The sequence below is a fragment of the Parus major genome, chromosome 3 (assembly GCF_001522545.3).
Source record: "Parus major isolate Abel chromosome 3, Parus_major1.1, whole genome shotgun sequence".
Taxonomy (NCBI): Eukaryota; Metazoa; Chordata; class Aves; order Passeriformes; family Paridae; genus Parus; species Parus major.
In genome coordinates, this window is record NC_031770.1 from 165,679 (window position 1) to 178,555 (window position 12,877).

A 12,877-nucleotide genomic window follows, 5' to 3' on the forward strand; every position below is an offset into this window, starting at 1 on the left:
GTGCAGGACAAAGGGAAAAAGGAGAGGAAGGAAAGATAGATGCAGGCACACTGGAAGTCAGAGAGAGACAAAAAGTAGGACAGAAAGGGATTGAGTGATATTTATTAAATTGAGTATTTCATATTTCTCGAAAGGAAAACAAGAACAAGAGAGAGTAAAGTAGTGAAAGGGAATGGGAGGGGGAGTACACAGGAAAAAGGAACAAAAAAGACGGACAGAGAGAAGATAAGGGGATAAAAGTTGGATATGAGTGTGACAGAAATTCAGGAAGAAACCCCAGGATTTATTAGAGAGTGCGGCTGATGAGCGTGTCAAGAAACCACCAGCTCAAAGAGAACTGGCTACTGTCCCAGCTCGGCCATTAATTAACATCTGTCTCCTGGCAGGGCCATAAAAGCCCTGATAAAACACGAGGTGAAAGCTGAATGGATGATCAGATCCAAGTTTTGTGCTGCTCAGCCCTAATCCCAGCCCCTGCCCTGATCTCCTCAGGGCAATTTCACCTTTGCCTGTTCTCTTCCCCTCCCTCTGTTTGGAATGAACGTGATGAGAGGCTGAGAAGTGCTTTGCACAGCACAATGAATAAAATGGTATAATTTTCAGAAGACAATTGAGAACATACAGCAAAACTGCTTCGAGGGTACAGAAGTTTCCTAAGAACTCTCCTGGAACAGGGAAAGAAGAGAAACCACACAGACTTTCAATGCAAGACTCTAAAACCAGCAAGAGATTTATTCTTGTGTATTAAATGTTAAAAATCACATGCATAATTATAGAATATTTTATAGTTAAAAAAATATTTCAAAAACCAACCCCAACAGTTTACCTGCAACTGCTATAAAATATCTATTTTTTTATTTTTTTATATATATATACATATACATACATACATATATATATATATATATATATATATATAAACATGGTGATTTTCTGTAATCAAAAAAATTAGACAAGGATGCAACCATCCAGGTAATGCTGAGTGAAGTGATGCCCTGCATCGGACAAGTCTTGCCAACCTCCTGCTGGCGGGACTGAGCTCATCCCGGCCAGTTCACAGACTCGTCTTGCACATGGATTCAAATCCAAACGACAGCTGTGGAAACAACGAGTGGAAGAAAATCGTATTTTGCACGCTACAGCCAAGACCTGTGAAGGCCCACAGTAGAACATGCTGTAGAAGAGCCTGTGGTACAAGAAATGCAGCCTCGTGGGCTGTCTCCTCAGACACGCTGCTGGAACGTTCTGCTTGACTGGCCACACGCGCCTGCGTCCTGTAAGCAATGTCAGAAATGTCAGCACGTGTTTCACCAGGCACTTAAGGTTTAAGGCGTGTTTTAGCTCCTAAGGAAGGCAGCCAACAAAGATGTTTGTAACAATTACCAAGAAACAGACATAAAAATGACAAGTTGCTGATTTTAAGCAGCCGAGTCGTTGCTGTTCTGAAGGATGGCCCCATACGGGTCACTGTTAATGCGCTTGTAGACAAAGTGAAAGACCTGGGGCTGTGGACGGCTGTGCAACTCTGCCTTGATCTTCTGAGGATAGGTATCCTCTGTCAGTTGTTGCCAGGTGTCATCAACAAAAAGAAACAGCCTGTATTCTTCTGGGTTTGCCACTTTAAACTTCTCAGCACAAAGCTGACATACGTCTTCAGTCGTGATATAGGGCCTTACTAGCAAAGTCTTTCCTGTACAGCCACTGGTAACTTCCTGGAATGCAACACGAAGGTAGTTCTGTGGAACAAGACAGCAGACATCAGGAACTCGAAAAAAAAAGGTCAGCAACAAAAAGCAAGCCCCTCCCTGCTCCAGCTGTCAAACATACCCTGGTGATCCCTGGACATTACGGTCATCCCATGAGCTGCAGCCTGCTGCAGCCTAACCCAGCTTCACTGGACTGCATTTCATTTTTTTTACAGGGATTCAGAAAGAAAGTTTACTCTGCAGCACTCGAGTAAATGCACATGATCTTGAGGCAAAAGCTGAATCTTTTCTCCTGTAGAATCTGACACACACCCACAACTCTGCTAACAGGGATACATTCTAAATAGGCCCCACAGGGAAATGCAGTTACACCTGCTTCCTCTTTGTTTTTGTCTTGCAGTGATTTTATGAAAATACTGTATTCCCCTAATGTCTGCTTTATGCCCAGAAATGGGTCCTGGAGCTTTAAGCCGGGTCTAGGGGAGGGGTGGGAGCCAGGGGAACTCCGGCAGGGGTTGTGTTCAGGCACTCTGCTTTTGGCTACTTTGTTTTTTGTTAGCTGAGGCAAGAAGTTTTCCCGGGACTGCTACAGCAATCCTCCAGGGATTTCTGTGGCCTCCTGTGGAACTGCTCAGCTCAGCTTTGGTCCGAGAAGCAGAGCACGGCTGGGAGCCGGACGCTGTGGGCCGGCAGGGAGGCCGCGGGAGCTCAGAGACAGCCGGGCCAGCTAAAGAGAGAACTCGAAATGCACCAGCTTTCTCTGCAGTGACAAGCTTCAGTACCTAACAGGTATTCATTTCTTCCCCTGCCCTGCGGGCACCTTGTTTGATAAATAAGCAGTTTTTGTCACCCTCACCCAAGAAATTCCTTTTGTATTGGTGGGAAGGGAGTGCTGAAACCCGTTTTCTTCGGAGAGCTTTTTCTCCTAAAATTGTCTCTAAACTGGAGACAGTTTTAAAAGAAAAAATAGCTGGAATTAAAGACTAAAATGCAGTAAGGTTGAAGGAAGTGTAAAAAATGACAGTGAAGAAGAGTTGCTTTTTGACTGAGCTGGCAGTCATGGTTCATATGCTGAATAAATTAAGCATGTGAAACCCCAATGGCAGAAGTTTACATTTCATAGAAACCAGCTGTTAAAAGCTAGGACTGAGAAGAGCCTTCCAATGACTCAAGTTCCAAAGAGCACTCTTGTCCAATCAATTATTTCTTGATACCATGTAGACTGAAACACTAAAGCTCTGCAACAGCATTTTAAAAACTGGGACTGAACCTGACTGAATACAACAAAGCCAATTTTGTTACCTGGTTTGGAGAACTTGAAGAAAAAACCCAGTCCTAGATATGGAAGAATACACAAGATTTAATTTTTAATGCAGCTGCCACACACAAGACCTGCTGTGAATCGAATGATGGACAGGATTGCTGGAAGGAAAAGCTGACTTTTTTTTTACAGATGCCTATAACTCATAGACTAAGTATCAAAATTATTTCCATGGAATCAGAAAGCTGTATTTTATTATCATCAAAGTACTGCGGTTTTTGCTCTTCCATCCACTTGGGGAAGGTGGAAAGACACCCTCCAGGGCCCAAGAGCTGGCAAAGCTGTGAGACTGCAGCACAGAAATGCCATGACCACACCCTGCTTCCCTGGGAGAAAGATGACTGGAGCTGCAGGTGTGCTCCATGCTGGTTGTAGGGAAGGGTTAGGGTTAGGGTTAAGTTCCTGCTCCATTTCAGGACTGCAAGACTCAGAGAGAGAAGAGAGAAAACTGCCATTCTGAGCAGAGAGCAAAATGCTTGCATTTGTGCCAAGCACATGCTGGGAGTGGTGGGCTCCACTCATTCAAGGCTCTGTTTTGAAAGAGGCAACAGCAGGAGAAGCACTGGACGCCCTCGGTGACAGCTCTTCCCTGCCCCCGGCATCTTCCTGCATCCAAGTGAACACTGAGCCTGGACCGAGTTCATTTGCAGAGGAAGAGAAGATGAAACTTCCTACGAGATCCTGCAGAAAGAATCTTCTGTCCCCAGCAGAAATGCAACATGCTGGATGCTCCTATGGAAAGTGCAGAGTTTTGCCAGAAAGAACAAAGACTCCAGCTGCTGGAATATGACACCTAAGCACAGGTCAGCAGAACAGAACGTGGATCCCAGGGAGATGGACGGGCTTTGGACACTGGAACTGCTTGTAACCGCTTCTCCTCTTCCTAACTGCAGACAGCTGAACTCCAGGGAGTAAATCCTCTCTTCCCAATTCCAACACCCTCTCTCTTTCACAAACTGCTGCACCTGAACACTCAGTCCAAAGCAGATGGAAGAGATGCAGGCCTGGTTTCAGAAGATGAAGTAATAACCACTACTTTGTTATTCTCCAGCTGAAGGTACTGGCCTACTCTGGAAGAGCAGTACAAAACACAGGACAAAAAAACCCACAAACAAACGTGAGGACATCCTGATTACAGAACTCTGCTGCCTGCTTAAACTTCAAAACTGTTGGGGAACATTTCTCCCACCTCTCCTCTCTGCTTTATGTCACCGCTGACTACTGGGCAGTTAGGCTGATTTATACCCCTGGAAATCTGGATTTGATCTTTTGAACAATAAAGTGTGCAAAAAAGCTGAATCTAAGATGCAATGGAATTTGTCCTCATTTTGCATGACTTAAAGGGGAAAGTAAGAAAACTCTATTATTTGATGTTTTCTTCAGACCATCCTAATGAAATTGTTTGATAAAAAGTGCAAAGACTTCAAAACCGAGGAAAATTTGCCAGCCGTAATCTCAGCACTGTTTCATTCTGCTCGTGGTCCCAAGGGAATTCGCTACGAATTGTACCTCTTAAATGGGAATTTCCAACAACACAGTCATCCCATTGTCTATATCTAAGCTCTACCTGAAAATCATCAACTGAAGGTACTGTCCTGTTTGTTGTCCTCCTCTTGTGCCACTGTCGGAGAGTGTCCCTGGCCTCTGAACTGAGCAGCTGGGCAGCTTGTTCTTCCTGGAAGTTCTTGATGAGTGAAAGTGCTCCATAAGCGCTTGTCAAGTAATATCCTCCTGTGAGGGACAGAAAGGGAAGAACTTCTCAGAGCGTTCGCAGTCACAAGTACAGGCAGTTTTCTTTGAGATACATAAATCCGCACTGAGAGGCACCCAGCCACACATAGAGATATGAAGGCTGCCAGAATATTTACACACAAAAGGAAAACCCTGCCTGGCCTGCACAACACTGGAGGGTGTGGTCTCAGCTGTTTGGAGACAGGCAGGGGCTGCAGGTGCTCCGTATCATACAGCACTGCCCAGGTCTGCGCCACTCCTGCTGAGGAAAGCTGATTTCTTAAATGATTCATGTTATTCCTTTATTCCTGAGCGTTTACTCCTCCAGCTGGAACACCAGCTTTATTCTAAACAATTTTCTATCAGTGTTTTGGTTTCCTCCCATGCTTCAGAAATGGGTGAAATAAACATGGCTGTTGTTTGAAACAATCTAACACTGTCCATCAACTTAAAAGCCACCAGCCTCAGTGGCAATAAAGCAGCAACAGCGTGGGAGACTCCTACTCTGGAATCATCCCAAAGAGTTGCCTTCGTTTTCAAAGGGACAACTGCTCTGTCAGCTTCTTAAGCATTCCCCAGAATGTCCAACTAGGTCAGGAGATGGTGTGAAAAGTCCTGCATGCTCCACCTTTATTACATGAGTAGAGAACAAATTAAAGCCACAACAGAGTTGCCAATGTACAAAAGAAGATGCAGGTCACAAAGTAAAAGAGTCTCAGCAGGAGGAAACAGTCCTCAGCAATCAGGAGAAACAAACAACATGCTGCATGTCTTTTCTTTTTAAAGTCAACTATTTGGGTGGGTGTGTCCAGCTAAGAGGCAGCACAGTCTATTCGGAGGCATCCAGAGATGCTTTCTATGCCCATGGTACTAAGTTCTGTGTTACTGACAGAATCCCCTCTCAGCCTTTAGCTTTGCAACAAGATGAACACATAAAATTCATGCAAGACCCATTAGGTCAATTAGACAATACACTGAACTTGAAATGCACAACCCCAAAGCCCTACACGTTTTTTTCTGCACAGCAGAGCTGAGCTAGTACCAATGACAGGCCCAGTCAATGGACAGACTTCCTTTGCTGCATTCAAAGCACCACGACTTAATAGTCCTGCAAACCTTTCTCCTTAATAATCAGTTTCACATTTCTCAAGCATTTTCCATGCTAAGATTCCTAACAATGCACTCAAGGATGCCCTGCACACCAAGACAGGAATAGACTAGTGCCAAATTGGAGGACTCATGGCATGAATTCTCCAAGGCATACCGACATGAAAGAGGATACGGCAATTTCAGAACCTGGCAGGAACAGGAAACACATGGACCTAAACACACAGCTAAGCTTTGCTGCAGCCATCTACAAACTTCCTCATAAACCTTTTGGATTCTGGGGCCTAGAAGGGCCCTGCAGAAAACATCTTCATTAAAAATGCTACCATGGAAACAGCAAAGAGGCATATTTCCTTGCCTCTAGCAGACTTTAGCCCTCATTCAAGAAATGCCTCAGGAAACATAGTGCTAGGGCTTGTAAAAACACTTTGTGAGAAGCAAATATTGGAAAAAAGCAAAGATCACTAAAAGGGGGTGACATTCTCGAAAGCACTTCTGCAAAGAAGTCCCCCAGAAGTCTTCACAAAACACCTAACTCAAGTCACAATTCGCTGAGTGCTGCTGCCCCACAAATCCTTTCAGGAAATTTTCAGGCACAACAGGCTAAGAGTACCTGGCTCCTGCACAGTGCATGTGGTGTTTGCCTGCTGACTCAAAATGGGTTGGAGACAACGTATTTGCTCACAAAGCAATACACAGCAGCAGATTTTCAGGCCTTTGGGACTTGTGGTCTGCAAGCTGCCCAGCAGTGGAAATGATGATGACATTCTCTTGTTACACTATCAACATCACTATCATTGGGTCTCCCCTTAATAGGATTCCTACTCAAACACAGGGAACAGCAACAGTGCTAAGAGGAAGAACACCCCATTGCTATTCCTTCAGGCAGCTCCAGTAAAAAGGAACAGATTACCTTCTCCATGCAGCAAGGATGGATCCAGCAACTCCATCATGTATTCGATTTCAGTATCCAGCTCCAGCATATCACACTGGGCTAGCACATACGTCAGCACAGGCAAGAAGTCATCAGCTCCGTACAGCCTCCCTGGGTTGAAGGGAACACAGGCAGTGAGAGACAAACCACATTTTTTTACCAGTTTCCATGTTTGAAAGGAAAGCGCTCTTTTGTGCCTTGTCTACCCATCATGTCTGTATTACTCCAGACCCCCTTAAAGTTACCAATGTGCAGCAAAGAGAACATCACCTGACACTCACTGCACAGGAGACCAGCTCAAACCTGTTCTTCAAACAAGCACAAATCTTATGATGCACATCTTGAGGCATGCAAGGGAAATTTAGAGACTGAGCTCACCCTGGCACCAGCTCAACTGGTGAATTGGTAAAAAGCCTGCCACGCCAGTCTGGCCTGACCTTCACCTGCACTGCTACCATTGCCTAAGAGGTGATGAACAGGCATTCTCTTTATACATCCGGAGACTGCACCTACTTTCTGGAAGCATCTGGACACAAACACCAGTCTGAGTAGGAATTCCACAGCAGAGAAGCCTGAATATAAAAGCCTATTAGATTTTACAATAGGACTCATTTCCTTGACAGACAATTGACAAAACCACCAGTGAGCAAGGTCTCCTGTACCTGAAGGAAGCCTACAAGAAAGACAGGGAGAGACTGCAAGGGCCTGGTGTGACAGTGACCCATGAAGACTGTGCTATACCTAGGCCTGTCTGTGCTCCTGGCACTTCTCGTGCATTTTGACTTTCTGTTCAGAAATCCCCACGTGGCCAAATCTTTGTGTCTGGCAAAATGGTGTTTACTGCAGAACGGCTGCGATGGTCACCCAGAACTGCCCAGAGCAGGAGCCAGCTTGTAACTGGTGAAACTCAGTGACACCAGCTGAGGCACACGGTCCAGCTAACACCCTTACTTGCTGGGAGTACAGATGCTCAAACAGCTGCTGGCTCAATGCCACCTTTAACAAAATTTATATGACAAAACAAGACAGCACAATGACCACTTGCCACATTTTAGCCCAAGTCTCCCAGTGTGGCACTTAATCAGCAGCAGCCTCTCAGAGTTTTCCTTCTGCATGCTGGAAATACCTTACTCAACACAGTAATGCCACAGTACGAAAGAGGAGTTTACAGAACTTCAGGCCAAGATCCCTATATCCATTTTTAAAATGCAGAATTTCGAAATGCAATAATAAGCTGGGCAGGAGCTCAATCCTAAATCTTATAAAAGTACCTGGGGCGCTTTAACAGCCATCAGCTTTCATTATTCATCTCAAATCTCCAAAGAAAGCAGCTGTCTTGATCTGCACCGGACCCAGCTGCACATGCAGTGCTTTCCTTAGAAAGAAAACTGCCAAGACCCTGCAGCAGCTTATACTCATTTAGAAGAAAAAAAATTCTCCCACTACCACAGCTTTGCTACACTTCAGCTCATGACCTGTCGTAGCAGTATGCAAGAGAGAATGTCATCATGTCATCCAGCACAGCGTTTTGGCTGCTCAGGAGGTAAAAACTACTGCTCTGCAGTGCCATTTCAGTATTTAGGTTTCAAAGGTGCTTTTGGATTCTTTTTACAGGGCAGAAATAGATGTCATTTCTGTTCCAAAAGCATGACAGAAAATGCCCAAATGACCAAAAATACTGGATTAGAGGCTGCTTTTCTCCACCCATTAAGACAAAACCCTTGTAGTTGCCATACTTGCATACATGCTATTGAATTACAGTAGCTGAATATATGGTGTTACCTCTATTACAATTTGCAGGAAAATACTCATTTAGGATCAGTGTTAAATTCAAGGCTCACAGGACAGCCTTTCTGCTGGGAAACTTCAAGAGCCTCAAAAAAAAGTTAAGGAAAGCCGGTCTTTTCCAGCTGCTTCACATCTATAGGATGCTCTGCCTGGAATGACGTAAAACAATGTCCTGTTTTGCAAAGCTATCAGTGGTGAACCAGGAAGGGGTGTCACGCTGCTTTTGGTGTTGAATTATGCTAAATCCAGTCTGACTCATCAACCCCAAAGTTAAACATCCTGACAGAGATGTGCCAAATATAACTCATTTTTCTATACCTATATCTGGTTTGCCATCCCTAATCCTGTAGGGGACCAAACTGTACAAAGGTTCAAATACACCTCTACAATTCCTTAGACTTATTAAACCATTGACGAAGTCTGGGCTAAAACTGAATCCAGCTGCACCCAGACTCCTCTCTGAGAAAGAGTTTAAGAAGCAGGAGGGTCCTTCCTTCACCACGAAAGGGCTTCTCTAATTAACTTTGTCTGAAGCTCCCATTCCACCCATGACAACAACTCTGCTTCAGACTGAGTTGTTGAGATGTGTGGCCAGATAGCTCAGAGACAGCAGGTCAGAAGCAGAGAGGAAGAATTCCCCTCAAAAGGGCAAGGAGAGGCTACAAGAGCTTCAGCAGGAGACCTGTCTACAGAATGAGATGGGCTGATTCCTCTAAAAGACAACATCAGGTATGAAGTATCAGTGAACCTGAGCTGCCAGAAGCACCGTACCTGAGTTATTCTCCATAACAGTGTAAATCAGTTTGCAAACTCTCAGCAGCAGCATGACTTTCTTTTCAGGTGAATACATCTTCTGCATAGTCATGAACTTGACTTTAATCTTTTCAATGTCCACAAAGTCTGGTGTTGGAACAAACACGCCCAGTTCCTGAGGATTCCTCTGCCGCACCAGCTGCAGGTTTTCCTTCAGTTGTTTCCAGGAACCATCCGTGCTATGAAACTCTTTCAACATCGCTTCAATGTGACCCTTCAGTGGCTTCAGAATGCACTTATGCATGGCCTTCTCCAGCACAACATCTGCAATAGGAAAACACAGATCCAGCTGACTTCCCCCTCTACAGCAGAGCCAGCACTAACACAACCATTCCCTAAAGAGACTCTGTACAGCAAAACCTACTTTCTAAGGCCCATTTATTACACAAGCTGAGTTTCCAGATGTCTGTTAACATGAAAAGAGGCAGAGCAGAATCTGTATTCCATTGTCATTTTTGGCATTGTGGTAAATAAAAAAACCTGCACCCACACAGACAATGACCCACACAGACAGACTATGGATAGCTAAAAAAAAAGAAAAAAAAAGCTGTGGGTCTAGTAAAGTTTTTCTTTTGTTGGTCAGAAGTCTGCAAGTTTTATTTTACTTTAAGTTTAGACTTCAACTCCTCAACTTAATGTAAAACACAGTAAAAATCGTAATTTTTGTCTCTTTTGGCATTAAAACCTGTCCTTTTTGCATAGTTTCCATTGGAAACTATAACTCAACAAAGATTTCCTAAAACTTGGCTCGACTTTGTCAGGATCTTTATGAAGCTGGACAGATTACAGGCTTTAACCTATAAATGAAAACCAAGCTGTGTTTGTCCAGCTTCAGATTTCATCACACAAGCTTATATACAGCTTTGTCATCAAGTTCCAAGTTCTTTGGCAATAGTGTGCACATGGCACAGTAACCACTAACTTCAGGGCTTATTTTTAATTCTTGTTCTACTCCAGTTTTTCTTTAACCCTCATTCTCCATTTTCAAAGTATGGACTGCCTCAACAGAGAAAGCACTTTGCTAAACATTTTCTCTGCAAACCCTTACTTTAAAACCTGATTGCCTTTCCCAGCATCCTTATGGCAACACAGCTTACATCAGTTATTAGATTACACTGATTATCTGTACCATGGTGAGGAATGTTCCCGTGCCATCCCTGGAGAGTGGGGCAGGACCAGAGCCTAGAGCAGGCAGATGGACCAGAGGAGCAAAAGGACTGAGAGCAGACAGAGGAGAGGCCGTGTCACTGCCAGGTCACATGTTTACACAAATTAGCAGTGGACATTCTTATTAGTAACGGTGACTCTTTGAAGTTTTATTAAACCTCATGCTCAGTTTCATTAAAACTCATGCCTGTCCCAGGTTCTTTGCCTGTACTTCTGTGTTCTTCTTCTGTCTAGAGCCTCTTTCTTTTCTCCCTACTCTTTTTTTTTTATTTTTTTATTTTTTAATCACATACTATTTCTAAGGCTTGTGATTGACACCCATACCCACACACTCTCCAAAGAAGCATTATTCCGTTTTCTTGCTTTTTTCCCTTCATTTATCTTATCCTTGTGTCCAACCCTTTCTCCTCTTGTGTCTCCATCCCTCTTACCCTTCACACACTCCCCCTCCTCCTATGGTGCCTTGACTTCATATGTAGCATTTTTTCTGTGTTTTTCAGTAAAGGCACCAGAAAAGGTATGATCAGTCCGAGACATGTTATTGGTGTTATTGGTGGCCTCACACAGCAGCCAGGGCTGGATCCAGCTTCCCACCAGACCAGAGCCATCAATTAGCAACATTAGCAAGTGGCAACACTTCAAACGACTGATCCTTATCTACTGTACTTGGTAGAGCCACACAATCAGCACCAAACCAGCCATATAAATAGAAGCATCACCCTTCTGCACAGGGACAGAAACTGCCTCTCCCCTGCCATCAAAGCAATGCTCAGGGCTCATGGGGAAGAAACAATTGCAAAACTATTTTCCACCAAGAAAAACGCATGTGTCTCACCCATGGACCGGTACGTTGGCTGGCTAAATTTCTGGAGTGTACAAATTGTTCCTTGCTATCTTCACTGATGACTATTTTTTTGACAATTCAGCTCACTTTATTTCTACCACCTGATTTTTTTAAATAGGGAGAACACCAACTGCTTAGCTTGTAAGAGGAATACCTCTGCAGTGTGCATTCCAACCACCTGGTATTGTTATTAAAGTAGTTGGTGCTGCTAAACATCATGCAAAGTGAGAGAGCTCTATCCCCGTGAAAGCTGAACACCCACAGGCTCCCACTGCACGTTCTGCACATGAATAGTGAGCATGAGCCATCCTTTGTCTCAATAAAGAGGGGTCAGCACCACATTTGCTCCCAGGAGCCTTGGGAAATGCAGCATGTTTCTGTATGTGACTGATCCTCCATAGGATCATAGGATCCATAGGAGGCAGGAGCAGTGCCTCCCCAGATCCCACATGAACTGGATGCTGCTGGGAGAGAAAATTCCTCCCTGGAGCCCCAGTCCTTGGCTGGGGCCAGGCTTGTCATCTGTAGGTGAGAAGTGGAAGGCTCAGGGCTTCTGCCCTCAACCCTTCAAAAGGTAGTGCCACTTCCACATATGACCCGTGCAGATTTTTACAGCTGCACAAGATAGCAAGGAGGTTTCTTCCACATTTGCAGTTTGTCACAGGCTCCAAAAGCTGTGCCTGGAAATTGCTTTGAAATTTACTTGATCACATTCCACAATTTCCATGGAAAATTGAAATAATTTTGAAGCAGCACAGACGAAGGGATGACGACTCCTGGCTGTGCTCAAAGCTCCACAAAGGCACAACAAAACAAAGGAAAACCACAACAAACGAAAAGCCACCAAACCCCACACCAAAAAAACCCCAAAACAAAAACCCCACAAAACAACCCCAAAACAGCACATAACCTTTTCTCCTCCTTAATGAATTCTTGGCACACACATAAGAACCACTCAGTTCTGCCCTCAAATGAAAAAGTGGCAAAATCTAACAAGCTGGTGAGGCCAACAGCAGCGAGATTGATAAGGGCTGGACGGTTTTGTTTGTGGTCAACAGTAATACCCATATGTATCTTAATGAATACAAAGCTTACAAAAAAATGTATTATTATTAAAGCCTGGTAGGACAGCACTTCCTGTGATCTGTGTCTTAGAACAATATTCAGTGTCGTGGCACCTATGAGCATATTTGGGGCAAGAGCACGCAGCCGGTGACCCTGTCTTCAGCACTGCTGCTTCTGGCTGCTTTCAGATAAAGGTGTTTGTGGGTAAGATCCCACAAACCTGTTCTCAGCCAGCAGCAGTTTTCACTGTTCGACTTCTAATGGCCACAAAAAAGTATATGAGGGTTTCCCAGGCAAATCAGCATCTAAGTTGTGAGTCGAGGACTGGTTCTTTACCTTAACATCTGTATATTTTTAAGATCCAAATCAGCAACAAAAATTCTGTTTACTTCAGATGCATG

The 12,877-nt window shown here is 44.3% G+C and overlaps 1 protein-coding gene across 11 annotated transcripts in view; it reads right to left on the reverse strand.

Moving 5' to 3' along the window:
* Positions 1-698: 698 nt before the first annotated feature.
* RIN2 (Ras and Rab interactor 2) overlaps positions 699-12,877 on the reverse strand; it is a 62,051-nt gene continuing 49,872 nt past the window's right edge. For 7 of the 11 annotated variants that reach the window (XM_015621129.2, XM_015621128.2, XM_015621124.2 and 4 more), the window contains 4 exons: positions 9,359-9,664; positions 6,779-6,910; positions 4,595-4,758; positions 699-1,736 (listed from right to left, as the gene is read on the reverse strand). In XM_015621129.2, the coding sequence (XP_015476615.1) occupies positions 1,419-1,736; positions 4,595-4,758; positions 6,779-6,910; positions 9,359-9,664 (920 nt within the window). In that variant the 3' untranslated portion in view covers positions 699-1,418. The remainder of the gene's footprint in view (positions 1,737-4,594; positions 4,759-6,778; positions 6,911-9,358; positions 9,665-12,877) is intronic. The other 4 variants (XM_033513133.1, XM_015621127.2, XM_015621125.2 and 1 more) reach the window with 2 other exon arrangements.